The sequence below is a fragment of the Dasypus novemcinctus genome, chromosome 1 (assembly GCF_030445035.2).
Source record: "Dasypus novemcinctus isolate mDasNov1 chromosome 1, mDasNov1.1.hap2, whole genome shotgun sequence".
NCBI classification, from domain to species: domain Eukaryota; kingdom Metazoa; phylum Chordata; class Mammalia; order Cingulata; family Dasypodidae; genus Dasypus; species Dasypus novemcinctus.
The window spans coordinates 154,449,955-154,471,892 of NC_080673.1; the positions used below are offsets into that span (position 1 = coordinate 154,449,955).

At 39.3% G+C, this 21,938-nt stretch overlaps 1 protein-coding gene across 6 annotated transcripts in view; it reads left to right on the top strand.

Annotated features, from left to right (window-relative positions):
- The window catches only part of LNX1 (ligand of numb-protein X 1), a 223,285-nt gene that overhangs the window by 188,261 nt on the left and 13,086 nt on the right, over positions 1–21,938 (top strand). For all 6 annotated transcript variants that reach the window (XM_004460613.5, XM_004460616.5, XM_004460618.5 and 3 more), the window contains one exon: positions 181–409. In XM_004460613.5, the coding sequence (XP_004460670.1) occupies positions 181–409 (229 nt within the window). The remainder of the gene's footprint in view (positions 1–180; positions 410–21,938) is intronic.

Here is a 21,938-nt window from a genome sequence, read left to right on the forward strand (position 1 = left end):
CAGACTGTTTACCATTTGCTATATGAGAATCCAGCATCATGTCCAAATGAGAGGCCAAAGATATGACTCTCACCTTCACCACTCCCCAACATCCCAGCCAATCCCTGCCCCTTTGCATGTTAAGCAGAAGTTACTGTGTTTACCCTCACTAAGAATGGCTTCTGCTTCTCTGGCCATCAGGTGACATTTTGTTGAACGTGAATGGCACTGAACTAACAGAGGTCAGCCGGAGCGAGGCGGTTGCATTGTTGAAAAACACATCCTCCTCTGTAATACTCAAAGCTCTTGAAGTCAGTGAACCTGAGCCCCAGGAAGACTGCAGCAGCCCAGCAGCCCTGGACTCCAACCACAACTTGGCCCCACCAGGCGACTGGTCCCCGTCCTGGGTCATGTGGCTGGAATTACCACGGTGAGTCCCAACGTGACATCCCTGTAGAGGTGTGGGAGGAAACCGTTACATTTCTTAGACCGCTCCTTTACTCTCCTGAGCTGATTTATGGCACCAGCATTTTAATGAGACCCAGGCTTGGTTGCTGGACTGTTTGAGATAATTATGTCTGTATTAGTCAGCCAAAGGGGTGCTGATGCAAAGTACCAGAAATCTGTTGGGTTTCATAAAGGGTACTTATTTAGGGTAGAAGCTTAGAGCTACAAGGCCCTAAAGAGTCCAACTCAAGGTACCACCCAAAGTCATTTGCCACGTAGTGAGCAAGATGACGGGCAATGTCGATGAGGGTTCAGTGGACTCAGCTTTTCTCTTGAGGTTCTGTGGCCACAGCTGCTTCTGATATCAGCTGTAGGCTGGGATTAGTCTTGTCTCTCTCCCAGCGCTCATTTCTCGTCAGGCTCAGCTGCTCTGTTCTCGCCACAAGAACTATCAGATTCTCTTCCTGGGACCTCTGCCGTGTCTATGGAGCCATCTCTATTCCACTGTGTTCTTCTCCTGTGTGTTTACTTTCTGGGACTCTAGTATCAAAACTCAGACTCTCTCCTCTGCTGTGTAGTTTTCTCTGTGAGTCCTGGCCCACCAAGGGGGTAGGGCCAGACAAATGCTAAGATGGCCCAAACAAAGCCCTAATGATAATTTAATCAAGTAAAAGTGAAACCTCTGAAGTTAATACAATCTAATACACCCAAAGGAACAGACCACTTTACAAACATAATCCAATATTTGTTTTTGGAATTCATAATAAATAATGTCTTACCTTTTGTAACTAATGATGTATGCAGATGGGGAGGAGATAAGAAAGGGGGGAAAGGAAAAAAAATGCATGCAGAAATCCTAGGGCAGGGATGGAAGTAAGGATGTGTGCAAACCTATTAGGCATTCACATGGAGGCGCTTACAGGGCAGCTGTGTACAGCTGTGTGGGTTGTTCCTGAGCTAGAGAGCTCAGCTGGCATGACAGGGAGAGAAGGACTGAAATCCAGCCTGTGCTGATGCACCCAGGAGCAGAGGAGGGCTCATCCTAATGTGGGGATTGTGCCAGTTGCTGAGTATGTCTATTTCAATTTTGCATCTGGAACTGGGGAAATAACTGCCAAATGGGTCCAGGGTTAGCTCAGAGATGGACCTGAGCTAAAACTCCATCGATCACCTGACCTCCACACGTCCCTACTCTGGTCAACCACAGTGATGTTTTAAGTCTCCTGGAATTATTGTCAGTTCAGAGCCACTGTCCAGTAATCCCCGAAATGTCTGATCATTTCCTTTTCCCCACGGCAGTTACCCTGGTAAAGGTTCCCTTTGGGCAAGGCTGGGGTGGTGGGGGAAGATAAAGAGTATAAATTTGCTCAAGGGGTTCTGGGTCTAGAAACAGCTCAAGTCTGGGGATTGAGGCAGAGGCCATGACCGTTTTGCTGATTCAGGTGACATAGAGGATGGCTCCATTCTGTGGCTTTACTCTGCAGCTTTTAGGTAGCCATGGTGACGTATCGGCAGCAGGAGACTTAGCTTTCATCCGGATATGTGCACATGTGCTGGCTGGGGACTCTTCTCAGATCATCTTTCCCTGCTCCTGAAAGTTCTTGTATAAAATTTCAGGAAGCATCTAGGTTGTCATTTTAGTTTAATATAACTAAAACCTTACAGTGAAGCATTTGAAGGTCTCAGACACTTAAGGGAGACTTGGGAGACAGTTTTACTAAATGGCTCTATACAGAAACTAAATATTCACAGGACAGACAAGTTGGGGTTTGTTCCCTTGTATCAGAACATAAACTATTGACCTTTAAAGAATTCCCTTGCTAGTTCCTAATGCATGATTTAAATGTCAAATATTGGAGTCATTGAAGAGGATATGCTGGCAGGGGATTAAATGAATGAATATAATATATTTGGTGTTAATTCATTTTTCTTGAAGGTGGAGACAGGTTTTTCTCTTTCTTTTTTAAAAATTTTCAATGAGGTAAAAATAATAATAATTCCCGCCTCAAATACAAACTCACCTAGATTCCTTTTTGAGCCTTCACTAGTCAGATAAATTATTTTTAAAATTACCACATTTTTAAAAATCCTTAGACATTTGAAAAATGAGGCTTGTGGTGGTTTAAAAATCTTTCAACATTTGAAAGCAGACTGATTGGAATAAGAGATTGATACTTTGAATAAAATTTTATTTTCAAAATATTTCTGAAACTGAAATCTATTAAAACATATCATTTTTAAATTTTTGTGTTTGAAAGCTGCTTTGTCATATAATAAAAGTCCCTCCTCATTTATCCATGTAATTAAGACAGGACAAATGTGAGATGTCTTTTACCCCAAATAGAGCAAAAGGAATGGCTTTCTCTTCCTCCACCTTTTGTCACTTGACTTTTGCTGCACTTCTCTTCTCTTGACACAAGTCTAGTCAAAAAGAGAGTAAAAAGGAGGTGTGAAAAGTTGCCAGCTGAGAAGACAGTGATTTGCAGTTACCTGTCAATATTTAGCTTCCTTCAGTCCCTCCTCTCCCCACAGGTAGTATAACAGATACCATACAAAATTCAGAAGGCACCACAGTGTATAGAGAGGACAAGTGTAAGTCTCCCTCCCACCCCTGTCACCTCAGGTCTGTTCGACAGGTGTTCCACTGTTAGGAATTTCTTGTGTATTTTTTTAGGGAGAGTCTGTGCCAGGCATTGACAAACTTTTTCTGAAAAGAGCCAGATAATTTAGGCTCTTGAGAGTCACTCTGTCTCTGTCGCAGTTACTCAACCTCGTTGTTGTAGCATGAAAGCAGTGATTGACAATATGTAAATGAATGAACATGACTGGGTTCCAATAAAATTTTACAGAAGTAGGTGGTGGGCTGAGCTGTCATTTACTAATTCCTGGTCTACATAGAGACGCACGCACACATGAACACAGTGGTAGTACACAGACTGTTATGCACTCTGCTTTTTCTTAAATCTAAAAATGTACCTTGAGTATCATTTCATATCAGTACATATAAAGCTGCTTCAGTCTTTTTTAATCTACAAATAGTATTCTGTTTATAGACACCCATATTTTCTTTAATTAGTTCCTGTTGGTAGTGGACTCTTCGATTGTTTTCCATCTTCTGCTTTCACAAATAGGGCTGTAATAACTGTTATACTTTTATGATACTTTCCTCATTGAATGTTTATCTGTAAGAAAATTTTAAGAATGAAACTATTGAGTTGACCAATAGTTTGTATAGTCCGTATCTAATAATACCACTATCTGAAATTATTGGGGGCTTCATACTGCTGTGGTTGGGTCTGCTTACTCTTGCTAACGATGTCGTTTCCTCATGTGTTTTATGTTTTTTTATTGAGTGCTCATGTTCAGTGGAGTGTTATCTGTGGAATCCTATACAGTCTAGTCCGAGAATATGTCTCCCAGACCAGCTTTGCATTTCCCTCACTCAGCCAAGCAGCCCAACGCTACCGCTAGCTCAGAACCACGTTTTGTGTTGATTTCTTAGTTAGGGATTTCAAGGATGGTACAAGTAGGTTAACCTCAAACCCCAAACCCTCATGAGGGCTAGCCCATGGTTATAAATCCTTAGGAAGTGATTTTTTAACCCCAGTTCAGAGCCGAGATGGTGTCCTGTAATGATGTTCCGCTTTATCCTTTTGCTACTTTGCGGTTCCTGAATTTATATGACAGTGTTCTCATTATCACCTCCCTACCTTGCTTGGGCCCATGTTTTAATTTCCTACCCCTACATGACCATAGAAACCCCAGTCTCTGATATGGACATAGCCTGGATTCTCCAAAAAGTACAGCCTGAGGCAGAAAATGTATGTTATCAGTATAGTACTATAGATAGCACTATATATAGCAATATATATTAATATATACTGTATTGCCATATATTACTGGAGTGTAATTCCAAAGAACAGGGCTTTATGAAAAAGGGAGTGAAGCAGGGAAGGAAAGAGAGGCAATATGAAGATGTGTTTGTGGAGTTTGTCCCCACTCATTGCAACCGATTGCTCAGTGCATCAGAGAGAAGTTGGGTAATTTGCATGTCAGGGGTATCCAACATGAGGGCAAAGGGAGGGGGGAGCATTTAATCCACACGCTCCTGTTGATTTGGTCATACGTTTGCCCCATCAGACATTAGCATGTGTGGGCTCTTGAAATGGTGGTGGCTTTAACAGAAAATTCAAGGGAAGTGGATGTGGCTCAAGCAGTTAGATGCCCACCTATCACATGGGAGGTTCTGCGTCGGGTCATGGTGCCTCCTAAAGAAGGTGAGCAAGACAGTGAACTGATGCGATAGGTGGTGCGGTGAGCTGACTCAACAAGATGACCCAACGAGGAAACACAATGAGAGACACAACAAGCAGGGAGCAGAGGTATCTCAAGTGAGTGGGTGCCTCCCTTCCACATGGGAGGTACTGGCTTCAGTTCCTGGTGCCTCCTAAAAAGAAAATGAGCAGACAAAGAGAGCATACAATGAACAGAGAGCAGACTGCAAGCACAAACAAAAGGGCTAGGGAGAGAAATAAATAAAATAAATCTTAAAAAAAACGAGAAACTTCAGAAAGAGAGACAGATGGGACATAGAATTAAGTAAGGCACTATAGAAGGTTCATATGGAAGGGCACGGTGAGGCCATGCTGAGCTGGTTGCCAAAGCAAAGAAGGATCAAGAAACAAATGAGGCGGCAGACTTGGCCCAGTGGTTAGGGTATCCATCTACCACATGGGAGGTCTGCAGTTCAAACCCTGGGCCTCCTTGACCCGTGTGGAGCTGGCCCATGCTCAGTGCTGATGCTCACAAGGAGTGCCGTAAGGAGAGCCGCCCAGCGCGAAAGAAAGTGCAGCCTGCCCAGGAATGGCGCCGCACACACGGAGAGCTGACACAACAAGATGACGCAACAAAAAGAAACACAGATTCCTGTGCTGCTGACAATAACAGAAGTGGACAAAGTAGAAGACGCAGTAAATAGACACAGAGAACAGACAACCGGGTGGGTGGGGGGGGGGAGGGGAGAGAAATAAATAAATAAATAAATCTTAGAAAGAAAAAAAGAAACAAATGAAGGTCTACCGTGGTACATAAGAGATATGTGATACAATTACCATGACCAGTAACCTACTCCCATCCCCACCCACAGTACCCATAGCTTTAAGCTGCTAATTACCATGTGGCTTATTGTTGTTTTCTCTTCATTTTTAGCCCTTGGAGGCTCCCTTACTTTCTTATAAGCCCAGGCATAAATTTAAAATTATGCTTATTATAATGTATTCATGATTTCTAGATATTTTGTGGTTGGGAAGGTTTTTAGATTAATATACAATTTTTGCCAGAAATGAATGCTTACATATTCTATACATGATCCTAAAATTTCTATAGATATTACCAAATGAGCAAAATTATTGCCAGGTTAAGACTATACATTTACAATCTAATTGGTCTCTGTTTCCTTATGCAACAACACAGTTAACAAATGCTGCAAGTTTTGGCCATCTGACAGGTGAAAATTGTAATTAAGTCCTTATAGTTTTCATTTGCATTTCTTTTATGAATGCGATTGAGCATATTTCTGTATGTTTAAAAACAGTTTGTAGTTCCTTTACTATTTGTTTGTAAACTTTGGCTATTTTCTATTGAGAACTCTATTTTTCTTATTTGTAGGAGGTTTATGTACACTAAGGTGTTTACTCTTTGTGAAATGAGTTAAAAATATTTGCAAAAGTCAACTTTTGACTTTTTATGGTGTTTACATATAGAAAAATTTTTTACATAGGCACATTTTTTTTCCTTTATAGTTTCTAAATTTTGTGCCATGTTTATACAATTCTTGCCCCATGAGAAATTGTTAAATTCTCTTATGTATTTTCTAGAACTTCTATGGTTTAATTTTACACTTTCTACATTTTTGGCCTATCTGGAATAAATCAGCCTAAAGTAGTGATGCGGCTTAATGGCTTTTTATCCCCATATAGCTTTTTCGTTGTGTCAATAGCATTTGTTCAATAAGCCATCATTTTTCTTTTGATTTAAATGCCAGCTTTATCAAATACTAAATTTGGGACTATTTCTTAACTTCCTATTCCATTCCTTGTGCCAATATCACATGATTTTAATGACTAGAACTTTATGATATGTTTTAATATCTGATAGTCCTACTTCACCCTTGTTACAATTTCTTCTTAGAATTTTCCAAGTTTTTATCATTGTACTTTAGAATTAAGTTGTCAAGTTTCCACTGTCCTATAAGTTATATTGGCATTTTTATTGTAATCACGCTTGTAAAGTGTACAAGTCAGTGGGTTTTAGTATATTTACAGGATTGTGTATACAACTGCCACTGTCATATTCCTGTACATTTTTATCATCCCCAAAAGAAACCATGTGTCCATTAGCAGTCCATTAATCTACTTTCTGACTCTTTGCATTTGCCCATTCTAGACATTTCATACAAAATGGATTCATACTATAGGTGACCCGTTGTGTCTGGCTTCTTTCACTGGGCATGTTTTCAAGATTTCTCTGTTGTGCAGCATGTATCAGTATTTCATTCCTTTCATTCTCAAAAATAGTCCATTGTATGGTTATACCATATTTTTTAATCCATTCATCAATTAATGGACCTTTGGGTTGATTCTGCTTTTTGGCTATTGTGAATAATGAGGCTATGATATTCAGGTACAAGATTTTATATGAACATGTTTTCAGTTCTATTAGGGATATAACTAGGAAACGAATTGCTGGTTATGTGGTAATTATGTTTAACCAGGTTTATCTTCTTGAGAAACTGCCAAACTGTTTTCCAAAAGTGGCTACACCATTTCATATTTCCATCAGTAATGGGAGAAAAATTCCAATTTTTCCACATCTTTTTCAACAGTTATTATTGTCCATCTTTTTTATTTTAGCCATCTTAGTGGCTGTGAAGGTTATCTTATAATTTTGATTTGCATTTCCCTAGTGACTAATGATGTTGAGCATCTTTTCATGTGTTTATTGGCCATTTGGATATCTGGCGACGGTTTGCTCGGTCAGTAGAGGTGGGGTCTGGCTGCGGACGAGGGGTCGGTCCAGCTCAGGACGAGGGGTCGGTCCCGCTTGGGACGAGGGGTCGGTCCGGCAGCAGATGAGGGGTCGGTCTCACAGGGGTTGCGCGGTTCAGCTGACAGGGTCGCCCGGCGAAGCCGGCGATGAAGGGGTCGCCCGGAGAAGCAGGCGACGAACTGGGGACAAGGGAGGCCAGGCCCTTGTCGGGGGCTCTCAGGACTGGAGGGCGCACGGCAGAAGAACTACCGTGGAGACAAGGTAAACACCCAAGTCCACTTTATTGAGGGAGAGGCAACAGTTTTATAGGGGCTGGGGAAGGCTGATTGGTCGAAGCCATGCCCTGCTCTGATTGGTTGCCGGAGAAAGGTCAGTGGGAGGTGCTGGACGGGGGAGAGGTGGTGGTTAGGGATTGGCTGTCGCTGTTGCTGGGGGAAGGGGCAGGGTTTAGGGATTGGTGGCTGCTGTTGCTGGGGTAGAGGGCAGACTTGAGTTTCCCGCCCACGCCTGGCTGTTGCTGCTGTCGGGGGGAGGGAAAAGGGCAGACTGGATTTTTCCACCCTGCGCCTGCACAGGGAGAAAGAAGAAGAAGGGTGCCGCCCCACAAGGCATTGTGTGGCGCCATCCGGGAGGCGGGGCGGCCACGGAAGCATGGCTGCCGAGAAGGGGAGACCCGAGGGCACTCTGCGCCCATGCCGAGCTTCCTTCAAGGGTGGCGGTGGGCCCGACCAACCACCCTATTATGGGGGCAGCGGTTTGGAATAGGCCTACCACGGCCGCCGCCCCCCGCCAGGTCAGCAAACCACACTTCAGCCCGAGGGGCGACCTCAGATATCTTCTTTAGAAAAATGTCTATTCAAATCTTTTGTCCATTTTTATTGTGCTATTTGTCTTTTTATTTATTTTTATTAGAGAAGTTGTAGGAATACAGAAAAAGCATGCATAAAAGACAGGGTTCCCATACATTTTCCTATTACTAATCCCTTGCATTGGTTTGGTGCATTTGTTACAATTGATGAAAGCACATTTTTATCATTGTTCTATCAACCATAGGTCACGGTTTAACTTAGGGTTCACTATTTGTTTTGTGTAGTTCCATGGATTTTTTAGAATATTTTTACTCCAGTAGCATATATACAACCTAAAATTTCCCCTTTTAACAATATCCATATATATAATTCAGTGCTGTTGAAAGCATTCACAATGTTGTGCTACCATCACACCATCCATTATTATTTCCATAGTCACAAATAGAAACTCTGCACATTATAAGTCTTAACTCCCTATTTCGTATCCCCACTCCATCCCTTCATAACCTATATTCTAGATTCTGACTCTTATGAGTTTGCTTATTCCTTTTTTACAGCCGAATAATAATCCATCATATGTATATATCACATTTTGTTTATCCATCATCAGCTGGTGGACACTTGGTTACTTCCATCTTTTAGCAATTGTCAGTAATGCTACTATGAACATTATTATACAAATATCTGTTTGCCTCCCTGCTTTAAATTCTTTAGGGTATATACCTACTGGAATTGCCAAATTATATGGTAGTTCTATACTTAGATTTCTGAGGAAGTAAGAAACCACCAAACTGTCTTCCACAGTGGCTACACCAAATATTCTTTCTGCTCCTTTTCCATTCTCTTCTTATTTTGGGACACCCATGATATGTATGGTTGTCTGCTTCATACTGTCATTCACATCTCTGAAACCCTGTCAATATTTTCCAATCTTTTGCCTATTCTGTTTGTAAATTTTCAGTTGTCCTGTCTTCTAATTCACTGATTCAGTCTACTGCCTGTTTGAATTAGTTGTTGTATGCCTCTGGTGTATTTTTAATCTCTTCTATTGTAACTTTCTTTCTCATCATTTCTCTTATGTTTCTTTTTATACTTCCAGATTCTTTATGCTCACACGTGTTTTCTGAATATCTTCTAACTCTTTATCCATATTTCCCTTCCTCTCCTTTAATTGATTTAGGAGATTTATCTGAATATCTTTGAATAGTGTTTCCAAAATTTATGTCTCCTCTGAGTTTTTAATTTTGTTCTTTGGCTGGACCATATCTTCCTATTTTTTCAGTATAGCCTGTAATTTTTTGATGATGTCTAGGCATCTGATTATCTTGGAGAGTTTACACTGAAGGTCGGTTTCTCTCTCATGCCTAGGTTTTTCTTGTTGATTGGCTTCATTTAAAGCTTCTTGACACTTGTTTCAACTTATTCTAAGCCTTTAGAGTAGCCCATGTTTAAGTAATCAGATATTTTCAGGTCTTCCTCATCTGATTCTTGCCCCGGATATGTGCTACAATTTTTAAGATTGCACTATTTTTGCAGTTTTTTTACCCTCAGGAGAAAGCTCCCTTTCCTCTGTTCCTTTTCCAAGAATCTTGATCTGTTCTATTTGTTTTTGCTTTGCCTGTATAGTTTTTTTAAAAAACAAAACAAAACACTCCTTTGCTTGTCTCTACCTGTTTTTACCTGGAGGGCAAATTCTGAGAGGAGGGTATCCCTGGAGAGAATTTTTCAAGACAGAATTTCCTAGCCAAAACAGGGCAAGGGACCCATGAAGGTGGTGTAGACCAGTTCCCAGTTGACTGGTAAGGTGTAGCAAGAATGATGCCAAATGTTTCCTTGGATCCCCAAAACTGTGGTTTCCTGGCCTGCCCAGAAGATGGTGTTCTTCGGCTAACTGTTGCCACAGTACTTTGCCTCTAAGTCTCCTTCACCTCCACCCCTGTTGGGGGCAGAGTTTAACAGTGGCTTCCACTACGTTTGTCCAGGAGAGGTTGAAACAGTACCTCAGAGCTGGCAAACTTGCTAATCAAAAGCCGTGATCAGTGCTCAGCCATGCTCCCTCCCTAACCCACCCCCAAACCCTGTTTGTGGGGAAGAGCTGCCCTTGAACAAACTGTTCCCGGCAGCCCTAAGAAGACAGTGTATCTTTAAATCATATACTATGCAAGTAGTAACTAAAAGAGAGCTGCAGTGGCTATACTAGTGTCCAAAAGTAGTCCTTAAGTCAAAAAGATTTACAAGGGACAAAATTGGTCTTTACTTACTGATAAAGGGGACAATGAAATAGGAAGATGTAACAATTATAAATATATCTGCACCTAACAGCAGAGCCCCAAAATATATGATGCAAGTACAGATTTGAAGGGAGCAATTGATGGTTCTTTATTACTAGTAGGAGATTTTAACACACTGCTCTCAATAATGGATAGAATATCTAGTCAGAAAATCAATAAGGAAGTACAGTGATTGCAAATCCTTGATCTTAATGCTTTGTAGGCCTGAAACTTATTCCTGTAAAAACAAAACTTTGCTTAATTATACTTAAGAATTACCTCCTAAAAATTTCATTGTTACTTTAGCATTGCTTGTAGTGCAAGTCTAGTGCTACAAGCTTTTGTTTACCTGAGAAAATTTTAATCTCCTCTTCATTTTTTAAAACAAATCCATTTTATTGATACATATTAATAAAGCATACAATTCATCCAAAGTGTACAATCAATGGCATTTGGTATAATCACATAGTTATGCATTCATCATGTCAATCATTATTAAAGCTTTTTCATTATTTCAATAATAATAATAAATAAAAAACAAACAAGAAAATTCCTCACCTTTCAATCTCTCTGTTTCCCCTGATGTACATAGCTGCTGTTTCTGGCTATTCTATACAAAGAGCATAAATGGCCTTTAATATAATCACAATGTTGTACATTCATCATCTCAATAATTTTAGAACAATTTCCTTACTCTAAAAAGAAAGACTCCACATCACTTAGCATTCCTTCCTCAAACCTACATAACCATTAATCTAATTTCATCTTTATAAATTGATTTATATTTATTAATACATTTTATATAAATGAAATCATATAATATGTAGTACTCTGTGTCTCCTTCACTTAGAATATGTTTTATTTTGTCTGATATTAACATTTTATTGTACTAACTTACATTTGTTCAGTTTCAAAGAAAAAGGGTCTTTTATATGCATTTCTTCCTATATTCATATTTCACTTAATATATTTATACTTCACATAATATATTTAGTTCCTAATAGGGCAATCATACAGTAGTTGTCCTTTTGTGTCTGACATAACTTCACTCAGCATAATGTTCTTCATATTCATCCATATTGTCATATGTTTCATGACTTCATTTCTTCTTACCTCTCCATAATATTCCATCTTGTGTATGCTCCATAATTTATCCATTCATCAGTTGATTGACACCTGGGTTGTTTCCAACTTTTGGCTGTCGTGAATAATGCTATGAACATTGGTGTGCAGATGTCTATTCATGTCACTGCTCTTATTTCTTCTGGGTACATACCTAGCAATGATACTGCTAGATCCCATGGCAAGTCTATATTCCACTTCCTTAGGAACTATTAGACTGTGCTCCACAGTGGCTGTACCAGTCTACATTCCCACCAACAGTATATAAACATTCCTTTCTCTCCACATCCTCTCCAACATTTATAGTTTTCCAAGTTTTAATAGCAGCCACTCTAGTAGGTGTGAAAGGATATCCATTTTATTTTTTATTTGTATTTCCCTAATCACTAGTGATGTTGAACATTTTTTCATGTGTTTCTTAACCATTTGTATATCATCTTTGGACAGTTGTCTTTTCAAGTCTTTTACCCATTTTTTAGTCAGATCATTTATCTTTATATTGTTGAGTTGTATGATCTCTTTATGTATTATGAATATTAAACCCTTAAAAGATATGTGATTGCCAAATATCTTCTCCCAGTGAGTTGGCTGCCTTATCACCCTTTTAGCAAGGTCCTTCGAGATGCAAAAGTGTTGAATTTTGAGGAGATTCCATTTATCTATTTTTTCTTTTGTTGCTCATTCTTTGGGCATAAGGTTTAAGAAACTACCACCTACCACAAGATCTCAAAGATGTTTTCTTACATTTTCTTCTGGGAGTTTTTATGGTTGTTATTTTTATATTTAGGTCTTTGATCCATTTTGAGTTAATTTTTATATAAGGTGTGAGATAGGGGTCTTCTTTCTTTCTTTTGGATATGGCTACCCAGTACTCCCAGCACCATTTGTTGAACAGACTGTTCTGGCCTAGCTGGGTATGCTTAACAGCCTTGTCAAAATCACTTGACTGTAGATATGAGGGGCAATTTGTGGTTCTCAATTTGGTTCTATCGGTATCTGTCTGTCCTTATGCCAGTTCCATGCTGTTTTTACCATTGTAGCTAAGTATTAATACTATGCTTTAAAGTCAGGAGTGTGAGTCCTCCCACTTCGTTCTTCTTTTTTAAGATAGTTTTGGCTATTTGGGGCCCCTTACCCTTCCAAATAAATTTCATGATTGGCTTTTTGATTTCTGCAAAAAAGGCTGTTGGGATTTTATTGGAGTTGTACTGAATCTGTAAATCAGTCTGTAGAATTGACACCTTAACGATATTGAGTCTTCCAGTCCATAAACACAGAATGTCCTTCCATTTATTTAAGTTTTCTTCAGTTTTTTTTAAGCAATGTTTTGTAGATTTCTGAATACAGGCCCTTTGCGTCCCTGGTTAAGTTTATTCCTAAGTATTTGGTTATTTTAGTCACTATTATAAATGGAATTTTTTTTCTGATTTCCACCTGAGATTACACACCATTAGTGTATAGAAACTCTATTGATTTTTGCATATTAATCTTGTATCCAGCCACTTGGTTGAACAAGTTTATTAACGATAGTAACTTTGTTGTGGATTTTTCATCAGCAAATAGTGGAAGTTTTAATTCTTCCTTTCCTATTTGGGTGGCTTTTATTTCTTTGTCTAGCCTAATTGCTCTAGCTAGAACTTCTAGCACAATATTGAATAATAACGTTGGCAGCAGGCATCCTTGTCTTGTTCCTGATCTCTCCAGGAAAACTTTCAATCTTGCACTGTTGCAAGTGCACCTGATTCTAGCTGTAGGTTTTACATATATGCGCATTACCATATTGAGAAAATTTCCTTCTATTCCTGTCGTTTGGAGTGTTTTTATCAAGAAAGGGTGCCGTATTTTGTCAAAGGCTTTTTCTGCATCAATCGAGAGGAGCATGTGATTTTTCTTCTTCAAATCAGTGTGGTTTATTATATTAATTGATTTTCTTGGGTTGAACCATGCTTGCATATTTTGATCTTGGTGTATAATTATTTTAATGTACTTTTGGATTCAGTTCACAAGTATTTTGTTGAGGATTTTTGCATCTATATTCATTAGAGACATTGGTCTGTAATTTTCTTTTTCCATAGTATCTTTATTGGTTTTGGTATTAGGGTGATGTTGGCTTCATAGAATTATTTTGGTAGCATTCTTTCCTGTTCAGTATTTGGAAGAGCCTGAGAAATATCAGTATTAATTCATCTTTGAATGATTGGTAAAATTCATCTGTGAAGCTATCTGGTCCCGGGTTTTTCATCTTTGGGAAGTTTTTGATTACTGTTTCAATATCTTCACTTGTGATTGGTTCATTGAGGCTTTCTAGTTCTTCTAGGGTCAGTGTAGGTTGTTCGTGTGTTTCTAGGAATTTGTCCATCTTGTCTACATTGTGTAGGTTTTTGGCGTACACTTGTTCATAGTATCCTTTTATGATCTCTCTTATTTCTCTGGGGTCCATAGTAATGTCCCCTGTCTTGTTTCTGATTTTATTTGCATTTTCTTTCTTTTTTCCTTTGTCATTCTAGCTAAGGGTTTGTCAATTTTGTTGATCTTCTCAAAGAACCATCTTTTGGTTGTGTTGATTCTTTTTTTGTCTGTTTTGAATTGCATTTCTTTCTGCAGTAATCTTTACTGTTTTTTTCCTTCAGCTTGGTTTGGTTTAGTTTGCTGTTCTTTTCCTATTTCCTCCAGGTGTGCCGTTAGATCTTCAATTTTAGCTCTTTCTTCTTTTTTAAAGTGAACACTGAGTGCTGTAAGTTTCCCTCTCAGCACTGCCTTTGTGCTATCCCATAGGTTTTAAGATGTTGTGTTCTCATTTTCATCCATCTCAAGATATTTGCTGAATTTTCTTGCAGTTTCTTCTCTGACCCACTGATCATTTAAGAGTGTGTTATTTAATCTCCATATATTTACAAATTTCCCCTTTTACCATCCATGAGTTCTAGTTTAATTCCATTATGATCAAAGAAAGTGTTTTATAAAATTTAGATCTTTTTAAACTTATTGAGACTTGTCTTTGTGACCCAACATACGGTTTATCTTGGAGGAAGATCCGTGAACACTTGAAAAGAATGTATATCCTGCTGCTTTGGGGTGCAGTGCTCTATAGATATCTCTTAGGACTAGTTCATTTATCATATTATTCAAGCTCTTTGTTTCTTTATCTTCTTTATCTATCCAGATGTTCTATTCAGCACCGAGAGTGGTGTTTTGAAGTTTCCAACTATTATTGCAAAGACATCTATTTCTCCCTTCAGTTTTGCCAATGCATACCTCATGTATCTTGGGTCACTAAGGTTAGGTGCATAAATATTTAGAATACTTATATCTTCTTGTTGACTTGGCCCTTTTATTAACATATAATGACCTTCTTCCCCTATAACAGCTTTGCATTTAAAATCTATTTTGTACAATATTAGATTGCTACTCCAGCTCTTTCTTGGTTGCTATTTGTGTGGAATAACTTTTTACAGCCATTCATTTTTAACCTGATTGTGTCCTTATATCTGAAGTGGGTCTCTTGTAGACAATATATCAATAGCTCATATTTTTTATCTATTCTGTCAGCCTGTATTTTGAGGAGTTCAAGCCATTAACATTCAATGTTATAACCATAAAGGCATTACTTATTTCATCCATTTTGACCTTTGGCTTTCTGTTGTCATATTGTACTATTGTCTATCTTTTTACCCATTAATTTATCCTTTCTAATAATCTTCATTTCTACACTCAAAGTCTCTCACCCTTGTTTTTTCGTTTCAGGCTGCAGCACCCTTTAGTATCTCTTATAATTCAGGTCTTTTGGTAACACATTCTATCAGTTTTTGTTTCTCTGTGAAAACACTGAACTCCTTTTCATTTTTGAAGGGCAGCTTTGCTGGATACAGAATTCTTGGCTGGCAGTTTTTCCCTCTCAATACCTTAAATACATCATGCCACTTTCTTCTTCATGATTTCTGATGAGAGGTCGGCACTTAATCATATCATGTTTCTCTTATATGTGATGCTCTGCTTTTCTCTTCCTGCTTTCAGAATCTTCTCTTTATCTCTGATATTTGTATTGTGAATAATAGGTGTCTTGGGGTAGGTCTACTCAGGTTTACTCTATTTGGAGTGTGTTGACCTCTATATTGATATATATGTCTTTCAATGAATAGTAAGGAAGTTTTCAGGCATGATTTCCTCAAATATTCGTTCTGCCCCTTTTCCATTTTCTTCTCCTTCTGAGACACCAATAATGTGTATGTTTTTGCATTTCACATTGTCATTCAGTTCCCTGGAATCCTGTTCCATTTTTTCCATTCTCTTCTCTTTCTGTTCTCCTGTTTTTTCCAATTCAGATGTTCTGTCTTTGAGATCACTAATGCTGTTTTCAAGGCATTCAAATCTCCTATGTGGCTCTAATGTATTTTTAAAATTTATTTTTATTTTTTTTAAGGATTTATTTATTTATTTATTTCTCTCCCCTTCCCCCCCTACCCTGGTTGTCTGTTCTCTGTGTCTATTTGCTGCGTCTTCTTTGTCCACTTCTGTTGTTGTCAGCAGCATAGGAATATGTGTTTCTTTTTGTTGCGTCATCTTGTTGTGTCAGCTCTCTGTGTGTGAGGCGCCATTCTTGGGCAGGCTGCACTTTCTTTTGCACTGGGTGGCTCTCCATATGGGGCACACTCCTTGCGTGTGGGGCTCCCCTACGCAGGGGACACCCCTGCGTGGCATGGCACTCCTTGCGTGCATCAGCACTGTGCATGGGCCAGTTCCACACGAGTCAAGGAGGCCTGGGGTTTGAACCATGGACCTCCCATGTAGTAGACAAATGCCCTAACCACTGGGCCAAATCCGCCACCCCTTAAATTTATTTTTAATTGTCTTTTTAAAAAAGAATACATAGGTCACAAAAAATGTTACATTAAAAAATGTAAGAGGTTCCCTTATACCCCACACCCCACACCCCCCACTCCTCCCACATCAACAACCTCTTTCATCATTGTGGCACATTCATTGCATTTGATGAATATATTTTAGAGCACTGCTGCACCACATGGATTATAGTTTACATTGTACTTTACACTCTCCCCCAGTCCATTCAGTGGGTTATGGCAGGATATATAATGTCCAGCTTCTGTCCCTGCAATATCATTTAGGACAACTCCAAGTCCAGAAAATGCCCACATCTCTTCTTCCCTCTCCCTGCCTTCAGCAATGACCATGCACACTGTCTCTACATCAATGATACAGTTTCTTCCATTGCTAGAGTCACAATAGTTCTATAGTAGAATACCAGTAAGTCCACTCTAATCCATATTTTATCCTTCCATCCTGTGGCCCCTGGGATGGTGATGTCCACTCCACCTCTAAATTGAGAGGGGGGCTTAAATCCCACATGGCTGATGGATGGGATTCTCCTGCTTGCAGTTGTAGGCACTCTGGTTCCCTGCTATGGTGGTTGACCATCATCACCTCCCTGTTAGCTGATCTGGGTAAGTCCAATGAACCAGAGAGCCTCTAATGTATTTTTAATCTCATCCATCATGTCTTTCATTCCCATAAGTATTGTTACTTTCCTTTGCAAATTCTCAAATTTTTCTTTATGCTCACAGTGTCTTCTTAATATCCTCTATCTCTTAGTCATATTTTCTTTCAATTCTTTAAATTGATTTAGGAGCCTCATGTGATTATCATGGATTGTCTTAAATTCTGAATCTGTCAAAAATATTTGGTTTGCTTCTTTGCCTGGGCCATCTCTTCCTGTTTTCTAATATGACATAATTGTTTGCTGATATCTAGGCATCTAAAATGTTGGTGAATTTACTCTGATGACCAATTTCTCTCTTGCCTATTATTATTTTTTCACAGCTCTTCCTTGATATTTGATTCAACTTACCTTAAGTCTTAAAAATTACCAAGTTTAAGTTACCAGAATCATGCCAGTGACTCACTAATGGGGCACAGACTTTCTCCCAGGGGAGGGGTAAAGTGAGCTCTAAAAACAGTTTTTGTCCATGTAATTTCCACACTGGCCAGCAGATGGCACTCATTGTCTCCCCTTTCCATGGAGGTGTATCTCTGTCAGTTTTCCTTTATTTTTATCTGGCCAGAGCCAAGACTCACTGGCCGAATTCACTGAAGAAAAGCCCCCCAAATGCCCCTCCCTTTTCCCTTGTAACAGCTGACAAAAGGACAATGTCTGTCCCTCTCTTAGTCAGCTGCAGTGAGCCAGGGGTTTTACCCCCATGGGGTTGTAAGGGGAGACCTTCCCAGGGGCCAGGAGGTTTAGTTAGTCACACTTCGTTGTTTTTACTTCTTTGTCTCTCTGTCCCTCACCCTCCTGGGAGTTGAGAAGCACTGTCTTTGTCTGTTGACCCCCAAAGCAATTCCCTCAGACAGCCTTTGGCTCTTTTTCCATTGTTTTTGTGAGAGAATTAAGACTTTTCTGCCTAATCTGATGCCATCTTCCCACAATTCCCCTTCATTTTTTAAAGAGCATCTCACTGAATATAAAATTCTTGGCTGGCAGTTGTTTTCTTTCATCACTTTAACTCTCTCCTTGTCTTTTGCATTTGATAGTGTAATCAATATATGATGGGTTATATTTTCCTTCATGTTTATCCTGTTTAGTGTTCTTTGAGCTTCTTGGATGTGCATGTTCATGTCTCTTGCTATGTTAGGGAAATTCTCTGTCATATTCGTTTAACTATTCCTTCTGCTTTTTCCGTCTTTCTTCTCCTTCTAGGTCTCCCATAATGTATATATTGGTGCATTTGATGGTGCTCCACAGCTGTCTTAGGCTATTTTTGCTTTTAATATTTCCATTCTGTTTTCCTTGATTATTTCAATCTCATGTTTATGTCTCTTACAGTGTTTTCAGTAGAATATCCACTCCTTTGTAGCTACTTTCATTTCTGTGATCTTTTAAATTTCTCTTCCACTTATTTTTTTGCTGTTTTGTCAGCTCATTTCATCTCCCTCTCTTGTCTCATTATATCTTCCTTGAACTCTTGTTTATAGAGCAGTTACTTCATAAAAATTTTTAATTCACAATGATATGTTGGTTAGAAATTGGTTATAAATGTCATTTTCTATAGCAGCATTTCATTTCTGGGGCAGCATTTTTCTGGTGATTTTCTCTGCCTCTGCCACTGTTTTTTCTGTTACTTTTTCACCTTTCTTTTGTAGTATCCATGATTTTGTTTATTTTTAAAATCTTTGAATGAGGTAAATTTTTCCTGGACTGGCAATTTGGAGAAGGAACCAGGGCCATGTCCAAATAGTGGGAATTTATCTTTAATTTTTTATAATTTTACATACTTAAAAAAAATTTTAAAGATACTTAGATTACATAAATGTTACATAGAAAATATAGAGGATCCTCATATGCCCCACTCCCTATCTTTCCCATATTTTCTCACATTAACAACATCCTTCATTAGTGTGGTACATTTGTTACAATTGATAATCACATATTGGAGCATTGCTACTAATTTGGATTATAGTTTACATTGTAGTTTACACTCTCTCCCACACAATTTTGTAGGTTATGGCAAGATATATAATGGCCTGTATCTCTCAATGCAATGCCATTCAGGGCAATTCAAATGTCCTGAAAATGCCCCCAAATTACACCTGTTTTTCCCTATCCCTCCCCTCAGAACCTCCAGTGACCACTGCCTCCACATAAATGATAAAAGTTCTTCCATTGCTAGAATAACAATAAGTCTATAGTAGAATAATAGTAAGTCTACTCTAATGCTTTGTTCATTCCCCAATCTTGACAGTTCTGGGATGGTGACGCCCAGTCCACCTCTAATTGAAAGGGGGCTTATATCCCATGGGGCAGATTGATGGGACTATCTTGCTTGCAGTTGCAGACTCTCTATTCCTTGGGATGGTCATTGTCTATCATCATCTCCTTGCTGTCCTGGGTGAGTCCAGTGAACTGGAGGGTAGGTGTTGCAACTGTGCTGAAATTCACAGCCCAACAGGCACATGGACAGCCCAGATACTTAAGTCTCTTGGTCATGCACTTATCAACTCTTGTACTAACTATAGGTTCACATAGGAGAGGCAGACGAGGCATGTATAGGGAAACCACAACTTTGAGTCCAACTCTGTCACACTGGGGAGCATAAATTCCAAGATAGGGCTCACTGACAGGGTGCAAAACTCCTGAGCTGTGTGCCCTGCTTATAGTGTCTGGATGTCTCCAAAGCTTTCAGGAGCCCCATTATTTGAAGCACTATTTACTTCAGCAGTCAATGAGATCCTGCTGAGGCATGCATAAGCATAAGCTCTGGAATGAACTTCTCACCCACTTTGAAGTCTCTTAGCCATGTAAACTCATTTGTCTTTACCCTTTCCCTTTTGGTCAAGGTCTTTTTCCAGTAGTATTGCTAGTTGATTCTTGGTTGTAATCCCTCAGTGCCAGGGAGGCTGATCCCCAGTAGTCATGTCCCATGCCTGGGGGAATGTAATGCATTTATATGTTGAGTTTGGCTTAGAGGGAGGCCACATTTGAGCAACAAGGAGACTCTCAGGACGTAACTCTTAGGGGACCTACAATACTAGGCTAATTTTCAATTTGAAAAGTAAAGTTTCATAAAAACAGTCATCAATATCAAGGGCCCATCAGTGGACCATCCTCCTTCACTAGTCACTGCCCCTGTACTCAGTGTATTTTTACTGTCCCATTAGAGAATGTGGCAGAGAGTTCCCCAGGATGGGAATTCAATAATCTTTTGGTCATTGTGTGGATCTCCACCCACAGTGACAATGCCCCAAGAATACTTGAACACAATCATATTCCTTATAGGTATGCCCCAGTTGAACCTCCTCCCATGCACTCCCCCATCACTGACACGCTGCACCAATGATTCTCCCCCACCACAGATGTAACTCTTCTGTGGTCCAAAACTTCTTCAAAAACAAAATCAACAAAATAACCAAATATAGTTATAAGAAAATGAAATGATAATGATAGTTTTAAAAATAATGAATGAAATACATGAAATTTTTAAATTTTTAAATAAAAAATATAAAATTTAAAAAAATTTTTCAGATTATGTCTTTCATCACTATATGATCTGTTGTCTTGTACGTACAGTGACATTATCTTCCATTTATTCCTCCAGTGTCTTATTTTTTTCATTTTATCTTCAAGGAAGCTTTAGGTTACAGAAAAGTCATGTACCAAATATAGCGGATTCCAATATACCCAACATCCTCCCCCTTTTCCTCTTTCTCCTATTAATAACATTTTACATGTGGATGGTATATTTGTTACAATCGATATACAAACACTGAAGCATGCTACTAACCATGGTCAATGATTTACATTATGGTTTAGATTGGACCATACACCTTTATAAATTTGGTGAAATTTAACATAGCCTGTACACATAATTACAAGATCATGTAAAACAATTCAAATGCCCCATGTTCCATCTATTCTAGTCCTCCCTCCCTCTCCCCTCAGGACTCATGGCATCCCCCAAGCTTCATTCCCTGAAAAACAAGATTCATAGTTACTTGCAATAGCATTGAGAGCTTGACATACTGGCAAGTCATGAGTACTGGCACTGCCTATAATCTCAAGAGACTCATGCCCCTCTAGTTGAGAACATAACAAAATCCCCAGGATGGAAGTCCAATACCTTCCTGCTCATTGTGGGTGTCTCCACCCGTGGATACAACACACTATGACAAGATGAACACCCCCACACTCCCTAGAAGACTGCCCCACATGCCCCCCACATCTACCACCCTACACCAGTAACCCTCCCCTGCCATATTTGCCAAAAGAATATTCCCAACATTGCAATTTCAACCCACAAATCCCCAGAGTTCACCTGTTCCCTCCCCTGACTCCCCCCCCCCCAGTTCCATGGACAGTCCAAGCCCCCCACACCCTACCCCCCTCACAGACCAGCCCTGCTCAATCCAATAACATCACTGCACCACTGTCATGCCCATCCACTGTACAATTACACCCTGCCACCTTATTATAGACTTTATCCATATGGTGTTGGCACCTCTTCTCCCTCTATGTCTCCTGTAAACCTATCTTCCAGACTCTAGCTCTATGAGTCTGCTCAATTTTCTTAATTCATATCAGTGAGGTCATGTAATATTTGTCCTTCAGTGCCTGGCTTGTTCACTCAACATAAGGTCTTCAAGATTCATCCATATTATCCCATGTGTTAATACTACATTCCTTCTTATAGCTGAGTAATATTCCATTGTGTATGTACCAGAGTTTGCTTATCCATTCATCTGTTGATGGACATTT